At 42.5% G+C, this 19,218-nt stretch overlaps 1 protein-coding gene across 1 annotated transcript; it reads left to right on the top strand.

Moving 5' to 3' along the window:
* Window positions 1-2,286: 2,286 nt before the first annotated feature.
* Window positions 2,287-5,130, top strand: LOC310800751 (uncharacterized protein; the record flags this gene model as incomplete). The annotated part of the gene is made up of 5 exons (XM_083664685.1): window positions 2,287-2,863; window positions 3,123-3,228; window positions 3,560-3,656; window positions 3,810-4,179; window positions 5,114-5,130. The coding sequence occupies 5 exons, from the start codon at window positions 2,287-2,289 to the stop codon at window positions 5,128-5,130; spliced, it is 1,167 nt and encodes a 388-aa protein (XP_083520811.1).
* Between the last annotated feature and the right edge of the window lie 14,088 nt (window positions 5,131-19,218).

The following is a 19,218-nucleotide window of genomic DNA, read 5'->3' as shown; positions in this document are numbered from 1 at the left end:
GTTTCCAGGTGCCGGAGGAGGTGTTTGGGCTTATGTTCTGGGCATCCAGGCATGGGGCAGGCCTCCTGCCTTATGTTGATTCTCCCTCTGGCCATCAAGGTTATTATCTTTCTCTCTTGCTTATTGCGCACCTGGTGCACACCACCCAGGTGAGCAGCCAGACCCCCAATGGCTTTCCCACATCCGGGAAAGGGGCAGGGAATGTTCACTGGAGAGAAGAGAATAATTATTTATTTGGTATAAAAACTTGTTAAAAGCTGAATTTTAGATTAATTCTAAAATAGCATGAGACATGGCCCCATCAATTTACGCTCAGATTAAATGAGGCGGAGCAAATAGTTCTCAGCAGTCAGAAATAAACAATAATGGGCTGAACCTAAGTGTGATATTATCACTGTGTAATAGCACTATGTGTGGTGGCATGCATGTCAGTTACAAATGGGATGTGAACCAAAATGATTTTTGTTAGGCTTGATGCTCTATGCGCTCCAATTTCGACGTACTTTTCAATAAGCACCTGCTATGAAATAAAGGGTAGACATTCAACTAATTAATTGTCTTTACATCTCTGTGCAGTTTTAGCAGACCGTTTTGACAGTCTAGTCAGACTATAGAAAAAAAGTGTTTTTAACTTACTGATGGGCTGATGTTTTTTTATTAGGATAATTGAAACCGCTGTTGAGAAGAAAGAGGTAGATTTTGGTTACGCGCAAATAGCTCTCTGCGCTGGGCGCTCTGCAAGGCAATTACGGCTGCACTCCCAGCGCAGAGAGGTATTTGCGGAGTGGAAAGTGGAAGTCCTTTTGGACATGTCATTCTGCACAGCCTTGCCATGCCAAGACATCAAATTATGCTGCTTAAATTGGGTATTAGCAGATAATTCAGTGAGGCAATCAACAATAACTCACTGATAAACTTTTATCACATCGCAAAGAGGGAAATGTATTTGGGAAAACGTGTTGGACAATGGACACAGGCTATTTACCTTCATAACCCAAAGGGTCATTGCCACCAAAGACGATCGCAAAAACTGGCCTTACACGCAAAAAAATAAGCTCCCTCTGTCCTCGCACGAGTGAGTACACTCTATTACGCATGGAGAGAATTACAGCATATTGCATGCCTCACGCAAACAAACCATTGCGAGACGGGAATCTGATTGTAATAAATCAAACTGCCAACAGCCTAAAATACTACAGACCTATAGCATTAACACCCATTGCATCAAAATGTTTTGAAAAACTTGTTTCAAAAGCCATCAACTCCTGCATCCCCCGGGTGTTAGACGAACAACAATTCGCGTATGGGCAAAACAGATGAGTTACAACTTGCTTACTTAACTTAAAACTTAAAAATGCGATGTGAACGAATAATAATAAAACAAGCTTAATATTGCGACACTATGTGGTACTTGCCCCACTATAATCCGTGTATGTTGTGTTCTTTCGTTTTTCCGTTTCAAAACCAAATCAGAAAAACCAAATAACTGTTTCGTTTTTTTCTTTTTCCGTTTTAAAACCAAAACGGAAAAACGGAAGATCAAAAAACGAAAAAACAGGAGGTTTTTCTGTTTTAAAACTAAACGGGAAAAGGGGGATTTCAATCAAGTTTGATTTGTTTTGTTGTTTTGTTTCTGTGATATTTGGATATTTTTGGAAACCCCAGTGAATGCTGGGAAAACGAGGAGAGGACATGCGCGACATTTCAGCGGCAGGCTCAGAAAGGAATGGATTTTGTTGTCTTTCGAGGGAGTCGCCGACTCAATTTAAAATCGGATGATCTTACCTTGGACAAACTTTCCATGATTTTTCAGGTAAGACTGCACAGCTACCAGAGCTATTAACTACACAGCAAAATTCCTAGAGTTGATCGACTGTTGTCAGATTAAATCTACTCTGTCAGATTCATCTTGACTAATGACAGTGGCTACGTTTACATGATGACTTTTAATTCAGAATTAAAATTTCCGAATGAAATCATTCGGAAGTAAAGTTTTTACCTGCGAGTTTACATGTAAAATCTTAATTCCGAAAAGGTGGTTACATGAAAGAAACTCTTTAATCGGATGTTTTAGAGTCATCGTAAGGTTTGGGGCTGGGAAGGCTTCTGATTGGATAAACGTAAACAGGATGTTAACATCATTACGTTTACCGGAAGTAAACACTCTTCTCAGCTACCGGTGCGAGCGACGAGCTAAACAACAGCAACAACATGGAAGAAAACGTTATCACCGCACTTTTCTGTTTCATTTTGATCGTTTGTGTTAAGCAGCAGCACGACAGTAATATGCTACTGCTTATTCTGCGTCTGCTGAGGAGGAGAAGGGAGGCAGTAGAAAATCGAAGAAGGGAGTCCAGTGCTTTGTCGAACGATGGCTACCGGTTAGCGCAACGCCTGCTGTACTTCAGTCCATTGCCTTTTCCGACTCGCAAGGCCAGACAGCAGTGGATGAAAGTGCGAAGCAAGGATTGGTGGAACAGGATCGTCCTGATGGAGTTTACGGACCTTGAATGGAGAGAGAACTACAGAATGACCCGTGCATCGTTCATGAAGTTGTGTGGCCTGGTGCAGGGCTTCATGTCTCCGGATGAGGTGACTGTCCGAGCACCTATCCCCCTCAACATGCGTGTGGCTATTGTTCTGTACAGACTGGGTAGCTGCGCAGAGTATTGGCTGGTAGCAAACCAGTTCGGTGTCCACAAGGCAACGGTGAAGAAATTCGTGTACCTCTTCTGTAAGGGCATCGTTAATGGAGGACTTCTCAGCAATCTGATACAAATGCCAAAGGAAGAGGAGGCAGTCGAGATTGCCAGAAGATTCGAGGCCTCACATCATATCCCTCAGATCTTTGGCCTGATCGATGGTAACGTTATTCTCCTTGACTTTCTATAAAATGTTTATGCAGCCTTTTTCTACTCATGTGTGTAGCATAACTGGGTGAAGGGACACACACAGACACACACACACACACACACACACACACACAGCCCCCTTCTACTAACACACTACTGTACAACAATACTCTAGGCTTATATTACACACTAGTGGATCTGTCTCAGAAATCAAATGCCTGTATTTTGTCCCCTGAGTTTGCAATAATGTCTGTATGATTGCTTTCTTAGGTACTCACATACCTATCCTCGTTCCTGCTGATGGCTACAGAGATTTCCAAAATCGGAAAGGCTGGTCTTCCTTTGTCCTGCAAGGCGTTGTGGATGACCGATTCATGTAAGTATTCTTTCATGGATTGTTCATATTAAAAACAAAATTGACTTGCAATGCATGTGAAGTGCCTACATGTTATGTTCGTTTTCAAAACAGTATGCTGAACCGTAGGCTCGAGAAGGGTCCCCATTTAATGAGCATTCTGTTTTTAATAGGCACATCCCTTGAAAAACAGTAGGCCAACACATTTCGATGAAAAGTGCTGTTATAAGCCCATATTTAAAAAGTTTATACCACAAGCACAGTCTCGTCACTGGAATGAATGCTTACATGATTTTTATGCATGTCTGTGTGGTTGGTTTTGTCTTTACAAAATTATTTGTGTCCTGTATAGGTTCAGGAGCATCAGCTGCAAGATGCCCGGATGCGCCCATGATTCAATGGTTTTCCAGAACTCTGACCTCTTTCGAAGAGCCCATCTGCTGCCACAGGTAGGCATGCAGACACCGGAAGAGTAGCCTACACGCATATTTATATCACATATTCAGGCTTAACTCATTCACATTTTCTCTCCAAACTCTGTAATTATCCGTAAGACCAGAAATGGTTTTGAAAAAGCTAATTAAACATTTCTCCCTTGTCAGGGTGTCCGGAACATCGAGGGGGAAGATGTGCGGCTCCAAATAGTTGGCGATCCTGCCTACCCACTCCTCGATTGGCTCATCAAAGGCTACCAAACATCCCCTAACCTGACTCCTGAACAAGAGTCCTTCAACGTGTACCTGAGCTCTGTCCGCGTTATGGTTGAGCAGACCTATGGTCTTCTCAAGTCGCGATTTCGCGTTCTACAGAAGAAGAGCGAGTTTCACTTCACATTCGCCCCGAAGATGATCGCCGCCTGCTGTGTCCTGCACAACTTCTGTCAACAAGAGAACGACCATGGCAACGTCAACTGGCTGGACGAAATTGACAATCTCCAATATCCTCAGCCAGCTCACAGGAATAACCTTGCAGGTAACAACAGGGCAAGGCAGGCACTGACGAGGCATGTAGCGAGACACTTCCCGCTTCGCACAGTACATTTCCACTAGCTCCACAGAGCTGCCATGCAAACCGCAGCCCAATCCAAGGGACGGCGGCTGAGGTGGAAGATGGAGCCGAGGGGCAGAGGGAGCACACCACAGCTCTCTGATGAAGAGCTGGATGGATGGCTAATTGGATGTCTACAACCCCAATATGGACAACAAATGAACCTATTTGCACTGCAAATACGTGCATTAATAAATAAATAAAAACTACTAACTGCAGATTTTGCAGTTACGGTAGTAGTTTTTATTTATTTATTAATACTTTAAAGGACCACTTCTCCGATTAGCAATAAGCTTTCTATTATCAGTTTCCTTCAGCCAAGTTATTTTTGCGATTTTGTTGTAATAAAACCTCAAACTTGAAAGGAAAGTGTTGATTTACTGAATAATCATTACACACACCACATAGCGCCAGTGCAAAATAGTGCAAACTTTATTTAAATTTGTCATTTTGTAATGCCAGTCAAAATGGCCAGTGTAAACTTTGAACTTCAAGTACATTTGAAAAAGAAACACTCAAGGATTGTATAAAAAAGGATTGTATAAAAATAAAAGATTGACTTCAAGTATATCACAACAAAATGAAAACCTTGACTAACAGTAGCAAATGGCATGTTATATAAACAATTATCTTTCAGTGCAAAATAGTGCAAACTTTATTTAAATTTGTCCTGAGTAATGCCACTCAAAATGGCCAGTGTAAACTTTGAACTTCAAGTACATTTGAAAAAGATACATTCAAAGATAGTATAAAAAAAGGATTGTATAAAAAAAAATATTGACTTCAAGTATATCACAACCAAATGAAAACCTTGAGTAACAGTAGCAAATGGCATGTTATATAAACAATTATCTTTCAGAGTACCTGAAGAACTAGGGTCACGGATCCTGCTTGAACCCTGGGTAGTCAGATTGTATGTGCTTATGCTCTACGTGCAAGCTGCACTACTTCCTGACAGGACTGCATATTTATTTCCCGTGGACTGCTATTGGATTAAGTCATTAATCAGGTGTGCGGCACAATTTGGGCATACCTGATTAATCACTCAATCCAATGGTAGTCTACAGGAAATAAAGATGCAGTCTTCCTGTCACGAAGCAGTGGTGCTTGTGCATATAGCCTATTCACCTCTCCCTACCTCCCTCTCTCTCTCTCTACCTTTCTTTCTTTCTCTCTCTACTTCTACCTCTCACTCTTCCTACCTCCCTCTCCCTACCTCCTCCTCTCTGCCTCCCTCTCTCTCTACAACTGTGCGTGTGTGCTTGTGTATGAAGTGGCAAGTGTTAACTATAAATTTCAAGTACATTTAAAAACAAATTAAATAACAATTTCAAGAATGAAAACCTGTACTGAGTACCTGTAGAACTAGGGTCAAGGTAGTCTTGAACCCTGGGTAGTCAGCACGTATATTGCTTGTGCTCTCCCTCCCACTTCACCTCTCCCTTTCGCTACCTCCGTCTCTGCCTCCATCCCACCCGCCCCCTCTTAACCTCTCCCTCTCTCTACCTGTGCTTGTGTGTGTTATGTGTGTGATTTTATTGGCTCTGGATCTAGTCTAGTTGTGCGTAAGTGTACACAGACTCTGCGTCTGGGTTTTCGCTGGGTCTGGGCGCTGGGCCCTGGTGTGCATGCTGTGCGGGGAAATGCTGGAGTTGGGAGTGGGGTTGCTGGTGTGGGACTGGATAGTTATTATACTGAGGATATTGGTACTGGGGGGGAGGTGGACCTGGCTGTGCGGGAGGTAGGAGCGTCATGAGGCCTTCAAACATCATACCAACAAGTCTTTCAGTGGACCTTGTATTTTGCTCAATTATTCTAGTAACTAAGTTCTCCTCCTGTACATCTCGCTGTTGTTGTTGTTGCCTTTCTCTCTGGTCTCTGCGTTCCTGTTGCTGCTCCGCCCACTCGTGCTCCCTGACCTGCATTTCCTTCATCATCGTCTTTTGTTCGTCGGACCAGGACTGCAGAGTTCTCTGGTACCCAGATTTGGGTTTGGGGGTCTTCTTTCCTATACAAAGCATTTATTTACTCAGTTGGCAGTACACTCTTATTCTATTACGGTGTAGAATAATAGTTTATCTAATCCTAGGTTAGTACTTCACTAGGTTAGAATAATACTAATCCTAGGTTTTTAAATGAAGCAAGCTGCTGTGATAAAGGTAAGCACAGTACTTCCCTCTTTCTGTCTACACACACACACAATCACACACACACACACACACACACACACACACACACACACACACACACACACACCATTTGTTTAAAAGGATTAAAACGTACTCATAGGCCGAGTGTTAGTAGTATTCGGAGCACTCGCAGCATCACCAACATCTTCATCATCTCCAGCCAGGGATGAACCAGGTCTATCCACATCCGTCTGGTCAGTGGATGAACCAGGTCTCTGTACCTCAGCCTGGCCAGGGGATATACCAATTAAATCATGGGTATCATGTATGAATAACATAATACATTAATATAAATACATTTGAGTCAAAAACACCAACCTGGCCAGTGAAAGTGGAGCCTGAACTTGGACTCCCATCAGCTTCCAAACTCACAGGGCTGTTTACATCATCTGAAATAAAGGAGTAGATAACTTTGTATCAGGGCTGTTGTTTCCTTCTCCCAAAAACTCAAGAGATACATCTCTCTCTCTCTCACACACACTCTCTCACACACACACACACACACACACACACAACAACAGTACTGGTAACGTTGGAAGTAAGTAGTAGTACTAGTAGGCTACGATAACAATAGCTGTACTACTAGGCTAGTTGCAGCGGTTGTAGTAGTAACATTAGGTGTAGTAGTAGCCTTCAACCATTGTAAACATGCAACGTAGTGTTACGTTAGCTTTTATGCCAAAATGAACAGGGACAACGTAAAATACCGGTAGGTAGCTAGCTAGAAACGTTAGGCCATTGCGCCAGCAGCAACCAATAAGTCACGGTAGCATGAAGCTAACTAGATTGAAACGTTTCTAGCTCACAGCTTGCTTGCAAGCACAAAGTATTGTCCGGTGGCTGTGGGTAGCTAGCTAACGTTACAACGGTGAAAGACTTCAACAAGATGCTAGTAGCTAGTAGTCGTAATTAGTAGTAACGTTAATAATAACAGTTGTAAAAATAAACAGAAGACAAGGGTTGGCTAACCTGACACGTCGTTCGCCGTCTCTCCTTCTCCCTCAAAGCCAGCGTCAACGCCGTACTCGTCCGCGGTGGCCATCGGTCGACCACCCATCACCCGGTCCATCTCATCAAAAAAGGGCCAGTTGGAGGGATCCGAACCGCTTGTTTTATTTTTGACTTTCGCCTTGTTGTACTCCTGTTTGAGCATCTTCCACTTATTTTGTACCTGTGCCACGTCTCTGTTTAAATAACCCACTTCTTTCATTTTTGCTGAAACGGTCTTGAATAATTCTGCATTCTTGTATTTTCTTCCATCAGATCTTTCCACGATCTTTAAATCGTCCATAGCACTTATGAGGTAAAGTGTTTCAGCCCTCGACCATCGCTTGCTCTTCTCCGCCATCTTTTCTGTTTGTGTTTGTGTATGCGCATTGCGCAAGCGCCAAAAAGGGAGCGAGCATGCGCAGAAAGACCGGAATGAACTTCATTCCTAAAAAAGTGTGTACATGAACGGAAAATGGTTTCATTCGGAATAAAAAACGGAATCAACCGGCCACTTACATCGGATTGAATTTTCATTCGGATTGGCCATTTTCATTCGGATTTAAGTTTTTTCAGATGTTTACATGATAACTTTTAATAGGATTGAACGTTAATTCCGAATGAAAAGGGGAATAAATGGTCCATGTAAACGCAGCCAGTCAAACTACCCCTAGTGTTGGTGTCAATCACTGTAGTGGAATTGTCATTTACTCTGAACTCTGCGCAGATGCAGTAGCCATCCAGTATTAACCCCACCCACAAACTCAGTTCAGTGACGCCGCCATCTTTCGCTCAGTTGGAGGCTTTTGAAGGTAAGACTAGAATCCAATTTATAAGTGTATAAATGTCGATGTCGTTCGGTTTTCTAATCATTTAACGTTCGCTGGCTGTAAAGTATACTGTCCATGTGATTGTCATCGTTTGATAACGTAAATTCAATCTGTTCTAAGTAGTTAACTAACGTGGATTCGCCCACCCGCCATGCGGTACACTATTTTATCTAGCTAGCTAGCGTTAGCTTATTGAGATAATGCTATCTCTGACAATTCAACAGCAGGTGCGCTAAGGTAGCATGTTTTTCATGCATGGTTTGCAAATATTCCACCATCTCTACGTTTGCACGTCTTTAATTTGGCACGCAGGTAACATTTGTAACGTGACATCTCAAACTGGGGGCTATGCTTTGTAACTTGATAGACCAACAGGTGTGTTCAATTATAGCCCGCAGCTCACACAGTTTACAGGCTGGCAAGCTAACGTTAATTTCTGGCGGACATCTTTTAGAGCATGGTCTTGTCATTTTCTTTTCCACATTACCGATAACGTTATATAATATTGGCATACAGCCATGTTAGCCGTGACCTGTGAGGTGGTCCTGAGTGTAAAATATGCTTGCGTTGTTCACATCCATGTTAAACCAATGCATGCACGGATGCACTTCCAGCTTAACACCTAACCATGTTGCGTTTTGTCAGGATATTTGCTTTAAAATATAGGCTAACTTTAGTGGACCTAAAGTTCCTTATTTCAGCAACTGAAGTCAGGATTTGTAAATATTTGCAGGTTACATCATTTACTGGCAGCTGTCTATATTTCTGAATAGGCTTGTTATGAGTATTATAAAAAGTGCATTTACTCCTATTAGCCTTTCACTTTACACCCAATTCACCCATTTTGTGTCTAAAAGACAGGAAGACAACCAGTTGCAAGCAAAACACTAATGAGGGTTTCCAACTCCCAATCCATTTGCTGTTCCATGCTGGGGCCCTAATCAATGTCTTGCTTGCATCTGTTTTACTTCCTGCCATTTAGACACAAAATGGGTGAATTGGGTGGGGAGTGAAATGTACTGAACCCTTTAACCACTGCGAGACTGTGAGAAACATCCTGGAATAAGTTATCCTGAGATATTATGGACTGAACAGCTAATATTTTTTATTTATAATATATTACACATTATTGTTGCTACTGTAGGTCGATATTGCTCCAATATGTCACCAGATTTAAGCCTAACTTTGTATTCCCATTACTGACTCAGCTTTACTCTTCCAGATGCAATGATGTTGATCCAAACTAAGATCAACGATGATCAGAAATTTGTAAAGATTAATCAACCAAGCCTGGAGGAATTCTTGAATGCAGGTAAGCCATCAATCACTCATTTGAAAAATGCAAGAAAATACAACAGATTATGCAAACACAAGTGCAGTAGATAAGCCCCCCAAGCCTCAATTGTTATTTCAGCTTGAGAAACTGAAGGTTTCCACCAAAACTGACTTAACGATTTTGAGAAAATATCTACCGTAAATTCCGCACTATAAGCCGCACCGGAGTATAAGCCGCACCTGCAAAGTTGACTGTTTTTTACATATATAAGCTGCACCGGACTATAAGCCGCGGGTGTTTTTTTTTTTTTTTATTGTGTTTTAATGTTTAATTACCATATGTAAGGGTTCATGCACAGAGGGGATTGTCGGGAAAGAGATGGCTGTTTGAGGAAGCTCCCATTTATTAACATTTCAACAAAACAACATAACACAACACCACCTGTGTTTCTTTTTTACAGTGCACACAGTGTCATACAGTGTCATACAGTGTGGTGAAAAGAGGGCAAGAGAGGAAATTAAAACAGAAGTGGATTTATAGTTAGAAAGAGTGCTAAAGAAGAGAGAATTCAGTTTTTTTTTTTTTTTTCTCCTGAAAAAATCCATAGATAAGCCGCACCGTTATATAAGCCGCAGGGGCCAAAAAAGGCCAAAAAACGGGAAAAAAGCCGCGGCTTATAGTCCGGAATTTCGGGTATTTGTGATTATTTTGACTGATATTGCAATTGCGATATGATTGGCAATATTCGAGGGAAAGTTCATTTTTACATTTTCATTAAGAAATATTCATGATGATTTATGATGTTATAAGTGAGCCCCCCCCCCCCCCCCCCCCCCCCCCCCCCCACACACACACACACACACACACACACACCAGGGTCCGTACGGTCATGGACAATTATGGAAATTTAAATTCAATTTCCAGGTCATGGAAAAGTTTTGGGGAAAAATAAAATCCCACAAGGTTTTGGAAAAGTCATGGAAATTGGTTTAATTTTAAATTTTCATGACGTTCATTTACACCGAGTTCAGAGCATAAAAATAGTATAAATGTTTTGGTCATGGAAATTTGGTTTAAAGTCATGGAAAAGTAATGGAAATCCATTGGTCAAAATGTGTATGAACCCTGACACACACACCTTCCCAGAGTCAGAAACCAATAAATGCCTTCAGACAGACCTTTTGATGTATTTGGTGTAGTCTGAAGTATGTCAAACAGCAATATCAGGCTATCTTGGCTCAAATTGTTGCATCTATGGGATCAAATAACATCATGATCCCATAGACATTCAGGAATTGACTGAGGGGGGCTCCTTTTCAAAGATTTGTCTGTGAGGCCCACAGTCTCAGACTTTGAAAATCCCTGCTGTAGAGCATGGTGAAGAATACTTTTTTGAGTGACTGACATGCTTATTGGATGGATGTCTAATAAGTTTGCTATCACTACCAAAGCCTCTCTTCTCTCTCCATTAACAGCCTGAAATCTTGAAAAGGGATGAAGCTCTGTTTTTTCTTCTCGCCTGCCGTCCCCCCCCCCCCCCCCTATAGCTTTCATCAAGTTCACCATCCCAGCCGTCAGTGAAGGCGTCAGAGTGTACAATGAGGCAGGGACCGAGGTGGACGCCGATGTCTTTGAAGAAGTGGTGCAGCTTCCCAATGCTGGTGTATTCACAATCAGATTTGATGATGGTAAACTTGCTTTATTGCTTGATTTCCATTTGCTGGATCTGTGTAGGTCCATCCCGGTGTCAAGGTTCCCACAGGTCCTTGAAAGTTTCTGAATTCATTAGAATGTTTTTCTTAGTAGACATTACATTAGCATTGAACATTGCCATTTTGCATTAGGTTCCCAGGAGACACCTTCATCTGCCAGTCCTGTGGCTTCATCATCTGGCAGTTCAGTGGCATCACGCGCTGAGGCGTCAGCCTCTGATTCCGATGCCACAATTATCTTGCCTCGCCGTCCCATAAATGAGGAGAAAGAAGCAAAACGTGTAAGTTACTGTGTAAAGTGTCAGTTGTAGTGATAAATTCTTATTGAGGCAAGCCCACACTGTAGGCAATTAAGTAGCGCTTTCCTTAGATTACTCCCTCTGGCAGGCACCATATTTAAGTAAAGCTGCAAGTTGCAGCATTTGGACTTTAGGGGCCCTATCTTCCCTCTGGCCTTAAGGCCAGGCCAAGCGCTATTTAGTGGGCATGGACAGCGCATTCCATATTGAAATTTTTCAAAATTCTGTAATTTTTTTTTCCAAATTCAACTTTTTCCATTTTACTTTTAATTTAGGGGTTGGTGACTTGGCTCTCTCAGACATGTTTCTCATAGTGAAAAACAAGTTGTGAGGTGATGTAAGGGTCCCACGCAAAAACAAGTCCCCTCTCAAAACACCCCAATCGAAAACATAATTATTTCTCTAGCCTACCACCGAGAAGGTGGGAGGTGGACGGGTATGCAGGCTTGGTGGTGGGGTGGGTGTGGGTCGGTGCCCTGGTTGTTTTGGGCCGGCCAGGGTGGGGAGAGGCAGCTTGGAAGATGGCAATAAGGGGCGCGCAAACGCAGCGCAAACGATAGCGCCATACAACGATAGGGCCCATAATTTGCAGACATTCATTTAGTTTGACAGTTATTTAGATTTGAGTTAAGTTGTGGAACAGTGATGTCATTTGTGCATGAATGACATCACTGGTCCACAACTTAACTCAAATCAACTCCACGTCTCCTTCAGCAGAGACAGACAGAAATGTGCTTCTGCTCTGTTTTTTCCACAGTTAGTAGAAGCTGTACTGACCAAGAAACCTGGAGGAGATTGCGTTATCAAGGAATATAACCGAACGAAAGGCCTGACTGACTCCACAAGGCGAAATATGGTTAAGATCCTCTGTGCAGACATGACTGAAAATCATGGGTAATTAACATATTTTTTTTCAAGCAACACATACATTTATGGAACGAAAAGTCAAGTGATGAATATTGTGGCTGTTAAAATATGAATACCAGTAATCTTAGGAATTCATACAGAAATATTGGGATAACTACCAATGTACACAGTGTTGCCAAGGTTAAATAGGCACAAAGCAATACAACTGCCTTTTGCTTGGCCGGAAATGATGGTGGTGTCCAGATGGTTTCCAGGAGTACACAACCTGCCTCCCTGGGTCATAACCTACAGACAAAACAACTTAATTATGTAAATGAGTGACTGTGACTGCTGTGGATTTATTTACACATGGATTCCATCTAAAATGAAATGTATAATATTGGCTCAGGATCACCGCACTAAACTAAAATAGATGACAATGCAATACTTTGACAGTATTACAGACATCACCCAGCTGTGTCTTCCTCACCCCGTGTCTTGTGCTCTCATTAATGTAGCACGTTGATGGCTCTCGCGACCTGAACAGATAATTTGGCCTGCTAGATATGTCAGGTCTCAGATCTGTGAATCACACAGCATTTAAGCAACAATTTGCAAGCACTGTGCCAACTCCAATTTGATTGTATCTGGGGACTTTTGGCGGCGAGTTCCAAAACTGTACCTGAGTGGTAAAATGATATTGTCACCGTAGCTTTATCTTATTCAGAATTGATGCAACTACCATGAAATATCTTTTGCTCGTATGGCAACATGTGATTCCTTAAATGTTCGCCCATTTTCTTTAATCGTCATTGTTATGAATCTTATTATTGTTGTAAAAGAAATTAGGAGACATTGAAGTTGAAATTATTTGAATTGAATTGAAATGATATGATAAAATATCTTTTCCTGTATTATTCACTTTGCTCTTGTCAGGACAACACCCCCAACCCCTGTGAGAACGAAGTATGCTCGAGGGATAATTGCCCTGTTCCCTTACCTGGCTGACCCACAAGCCGAAAATGGATATGTAAGCACAAACTTTAAAGGGTTGGTGTAACTAGGCTATCTTGAGTCTATTCAGCAGAACCTTGGATTATTAGATCAGACATCCAAACTGATCTGTGCACTATACATGCTACATGCTAGGGGTGGGAATCACAAGTTTCATCACGATACAATATATTGATTCTTCAGACAACAATACGATATTTGCTGATATCACAAAGTCTGTCACGATTTTTATTCGATTCAGCGGCCTGCGATCGATATGAGACGATATCATATGCCCATTTACACACAATCAGTTGCATTTATTTTAACTCACAAAAAGTAACTAAAATATGATTTGACAATTTTATTTCTGAGCTCTTCCAGACATTTAAAAAATAGATCTGTTGTTCGACATAAAGTGCCAATTTTCTCATGTTTAAATGCAAATTATTTTGATCGGTTAACTTGAGATCAAGATCCCTTGATGACCTTTCAATTATGAACATACGCCATACGTATAAAAAAAACGTATGCTCCACCACGTGGATTTACAAGGTGACGATATGGCGATATGTATCGGTTTTCACTTTTGATCGATACACAATACGATATTGACGATGCATCGTCCCACCCCTACTACATGGATACTAAGTGTTTTTTCCCCCTTTTCTATTGATTAATCAAGTTTGGTAGGGTTAGGGTAGGTTATAGTACAAATCGAGACCACTGCCGCTTCAACATGGCACTCACTTATTCTGCTATAGCCTCAAATGGTCTGGTGTGACAAACCAATAACTTATAATTATTTATTCAAACAACTGCAATATTTGGTGTTAATGTCATAACTTTGATAACACGTACTGTTACAATTTTCAAAGGAACATTACTACGATGCTAAAGGTGCCAGTGGTTTCATTGCTTGGAGACTCAAAACGATCCAGAGGAACAGCTCTTCATCTAGGCGCGGCGAGTCATCAAGCCTGCTGACTGAGACTGATGGAGGACCAACAGCTAGAAGAGATTCTTCATATACTCCTGAGATGACTCTGAGCCAAGCCCAATGCAAGGAGGCAGTTTCTTTGATGAAACATTCCTCTGATGATGCCACTATCAAGCAGAAGATGAAGATGACATTTGAATACCGACACAACATGGTCCTCGACCCAGAGAGATCATCTGATGTCTTGACCGAATTTCCTCGGTTCAAAGACATCAAAGGCCTGGTAATTACATTTTTATTTTGATTGACAAATGTGTTAAATCTGCATTCAGCAATGTGTTTGTGTTCAAAAAAGTGTTGAATGTCTTATTATTCTGACAGCAATCACTGAAATAGTTTGGTCAGTGACTTAGAACCCCCAACCCCCCACTATCTATCTCTCTCCTGTAGTCCTGCAGGCAGGGCAGGCGTATCTCCGCAAACGTAACTCATAGAGACTCAGGGATGGCGGCATCGGGGTGAAAAAATACATACTCATACATCGATTGGACCTTCCGTTTCTCAGAAAATGTCAACTTTTCTCTGTTTGGATCCAGGCGCGTAGCCACGGGTGCGCTAGGGTGTGCAAATGCCACCCAGACAGGCCCAAAAAAATGGGGTAAAAAAAGTTTTTTGTTTGTCTGCAAAACACATGTCAACGCTGTCATGCACTGTGTCCAACTTATCCTATGTGCGAATAGAAATCACGCTCCGCTGACCTATGTGCCCCGGAGCATCATGGGAAACTAGTTAAGCTGTCGTCCACGTAAAGTAAACAAATGCACGCACAGCAGCAGCAGCGCCAAATCAAGAAGACATGAAACAAAGCTCGCTTTTAAGCTTATTCGGCAAAGGCAAGAAATGTCGCATTGACGACGAGGAAGAAGATGACTCGTTGTCACCCTCCCCCTCAACAAGTGCGGATTGTAGTGCACCCGTTCCCGCACACTGTATTGGTGGTGTACAGTGGAGAAGAGACAGACGATGATGAAGAATACGCAGCCGAAACAATGGCGTTAACAGCGGGGAACGCAGCCAACAACACACCGGAGGTTTGTGCAGAGCCAGAGGACACTGATGCTACAGATCTCTCTGAGAGCCTCCAAAGATATATACTGTATCCTCACCGTTTGCTTTTGTAGAAGAGAAACGAGACCCTCCCTGCACTGCAGCAGCAGACTTTTTTGAGATACCAAAGTAGTTTTACATGTTGCCAAAAAATACAATTTAATTGACTGCTTCTATCTGCTAATGAGTGCGAAAAGGAGCAAACATTGATATGTCATGGTCCTTCAAGGCACTATGTAGTGATTTTTTTTGTCCACTAGATGTCACCATTTTCCCTCTAAATCTGGCTTGAAAAGCCCCAAATTCGCCGCCAAATGGTCCGCCCCCTGGCACACCCTCTCTTTCTGTGGCACACCCAATGTGCCAAGTCTGGCTACGCCACTGATTGGATCTAAATTGGCGGCGACCTCAAACTATCCAATCAGAGAAAAGTTAGCATTTTCTCTAAACGGAATGTCAGATGGCGATACCTATAAAATACTATGTACTTTCCCCCCCCCGAATCCAACGCTGCCATCCTTGAGTCTGTACGAGTCACTGACCAAACACACTATTTCAGTGATTGCTGTCGGAATATAGTCATTTAACACTTATTTTAACACAAACATCGCTGAATGCAGCTTTAAATACTCTGTGTATACCCCTCATTGTTTCAACATGCCTGGTCAGCTGCCCCACCCCCCACACACACACACATTTGTTAATTTAACACATTGACTGCCAGCCGTTTTTTTTTTTGCTGTAGGTAGCTTTTGCCAAGCCGTTTTTTTGAGGATTCTGGCTCATTTTACAAGAGCCGAGGATTCTTTTCTGCTTGGAGTTTGTCAACACAAAGTTCACAAAAGTACTAATAGAATGTGTGCTTTCTCTGTCTAAAAGAGTTAGTTTGTAGAGTTAGTAGTTATGTAGATATTAGCCGTTGAGTACAGCATGGTTTTAGCGTCTGAGAGTGAAAGCTGAGATAATCGCAGTTTTGTGAAATTCAATCAAACAGGCAGAACAGTCACTTTAACCATTTATTTTTGGCATCAGTGAGAGATCAGACATCCAAACAATATAGTTCCGAACGCCCTCTCCTTCAACTCCTCCCTCCGTGGGCGTGTCTAGTGGCTTTCAGCCTGCGTTTGTCACAAGCGAGTGCTCTGCTGCTGCTGCTGCTGCTGCTGCGAGTTTGAGCAGCCTCCCTCCCTGGCAGCGAGTTTGAGCAGCCTCCCTCCCTGGCAGCGAGTGTGGATAGGTCTCACTCGTCTCTTGGGTTTGAGAGCCCCGATGAAGCCCCGTGCGACTCTAGGCTTTATGCTGCCCACCCAGTCCATTTCTGGAACCCCCCACCGCAGCAGCGCGAAAGCGTCCCCGCCTACAGTATGAGAATGAGGCTCATTCGTTTCTGACTGTAAAATCGCCAAGCCATTTCCTTGAGAATGGAGGAAGCAGCCGCGGGAGGCGGCTGCTTTTGGTTGACTTTCTCTCTGTCGGGAGAGGACCGTCGCCACCTAGCTGGTCGGTAAAATAGATTATACACATTCAATACTTCCAATATCTCCATAGGAGACGCGGGGGGCATTGATCCACGTAGCACCGTCAAAAAAAAAAAACGATTTTTTTGACGTATTAATACGTCAATGGCAGTGAACCGCTGGATTTTTTTTGACGTATTAATACGTCAGTGGCAGTCAACGTGTTAATGTTAATTTGATGTTGATGCAATACTGATTATAATGGTTTTCTGAAATGTATTCTCTTGATATGTCATTTATGTTTTGCAGATAGAACAAGACTTTGTCCTGCTTTTTGGAGAAGATGCAGCATCCAGGTTTCTAGAGAGGTTCGTCTAACTACAATAGACCCTTCTCACGGGGGCCATTTTGTGTCGAAAAGGCAGGGTAAACACAGGTGCAAGTAAAACACTAATGAGGGTTTCCAACTTTCATGATTGGAATTTGGAAACCCTCATTAGTGTTTTGCTTGCACCTGTCTTTATTCTCCCTTTTCGACACAAAATGGCCCCCGTGAAAAGGGTCTATAGTCCTAGTCTCAGCCAGCTTGTGGCTAGTTGAGGTTGTTCTCCTATAGCCCTTCGTTATTTTTCGTATCGCCTATAAACCTACTCATTTGTTCCATATAGAGAGCCAAAGTGAACGCTATTTCCTGCTTCAGCATGCGTACAAAGGGATTTCATCTGTCATTTTATTTTCCATAGACATTTTGTAAAATGCTTATACAAATAGTTTTACTTGGTCAAACCAAGCGATTCAGCTCCAGAATCCTGAGAGACCATATAACATTTCACTGGGACCAAAACAAAAAAAAACATTTTATTTCTTTAAATCTGCTTTTTTTTAATGTTTTGGTCCGAGTGAAATGTTCTGTGTTCTCCCGTTTCTAAATATAGTTGAACCGTTTGGTTTGAACAAGTAAAACTCTTTTTTATAAGCATTTTACAAAATGTCTATTGGAAAATAAAAGGCGGATGAAAATCTCTGGTATGCATACTGAAGCAATAAGTGACGTTTACTTTGGCACTCTATGGATACAGAATATTCACAATATGGTTTTTATATGCACTACTGTACATCTCACTTGATATTTGGGACTAAGCAAGCACAGAAGCAGAATTTTTTTTGTATCAGAATGGGCCTTTTTGGGGTGACTATACAGAAGAGTAAGCTTGATCGGTCTGCATAGAGACTAAACTTATGCAGCAATGTGTTTTTAAACCCCAAAATTTCAGGCAAAGTAATCTCAATGTAAAAACTCTGACTTTAACTTTAACACATTCACTGCCAACAACGTGTAAACACGTTTTCAGAATCCAGCTGTTGACTGCCAACAATGTGTAAACACGTTTTTGGCATCGATTTTTTTTTTTTAACGGGGGGTTGTGCATCTAACCCTTTTACATATCTTATATAAGTATTGGACGTGTACAATGTGTACAACCCATTCCACCGACCCACTAAGTGGCGACAAGGAAGTAGGAAGGCAAGCAAAAAGCAGTGTGATCCATTTCCATTCTCATTCAAATGGATTGGCGGAGGCGCTTTCGTTTTCGCGTTGATTGCTGGCGGTGCGGGATTGCAAACTTGCATCGTGGATTGCGGATGGAGCACACTTTGAGGCACGCAGCGTAAATATGACCAGAGTCGCAGGGGCTTCATCGGAGCTCTCGGCCAGGGCTCCGGGAGGCGGGCGAGTCCAGCCGGGCTTCCTCAAAGAGCGGCCGCACAGACAGGCTCACACCCGCACAGCAGCAGCAAAGCAAACTGGTGACAAGCGGGGACTGCCCCCTAGTCCGACACCAAATTGGAAACAAATCCCATTCTAAAAGGCTTTTAGAATGGGATTTTCAACCCATTCTTTTTTGTTTCTTTTTCGCTATAATTTAGAGTAATGATGGTCTCGACCTAGTTTCAAGATGAAGACCAGACACGCTGCCTCACGCCATGCGTAATCTAGAAACATAGCGACCTCAGCTGTTATCCTAGCGCGACAACAAGTGCAGTAATCCCAGAGTGACGCCGTTAATGTCGTCAGTGCAGCAGTGACGCACTTGCCTAGGTGACGGCGTTAATGTCGTCAGTACCGAGGCTATGACGTGGCAGTATTTATAGCCACGCCGAGCGCACCACAGCCCTTGTTCCCTGCCCTCTAGCCGCTGCACTAAGCTGATCCAACTCCTTCTCTGGAAGCCGCGTTTCACTGATCTGTTCCCCACCTTGCCGATCGTTGCGGCTGCTGACAAACGCTTTGCTAATCTCACGCGTTACTTTCATGGCTGCCGTGCT

This window comes from Poromitra crassiceps (assembly GCF_964638095.1).
Source record: "Poromitra crassiceps genome assembly, contig: HAP1_SCAFFOLD_59, whole genome shotgun sequence".
NCBI lineage: Eukaryota > Metazoa > Chordata > Actinopteri > Beryciformes > Melamphaidae > Poromitra > Poromitra crassiceps.
The sequence above is the reverse complement of the archived record's forward strand: the minus strand, read 5'-3'. Positions and strand labels throughout refer to the sequence as shown.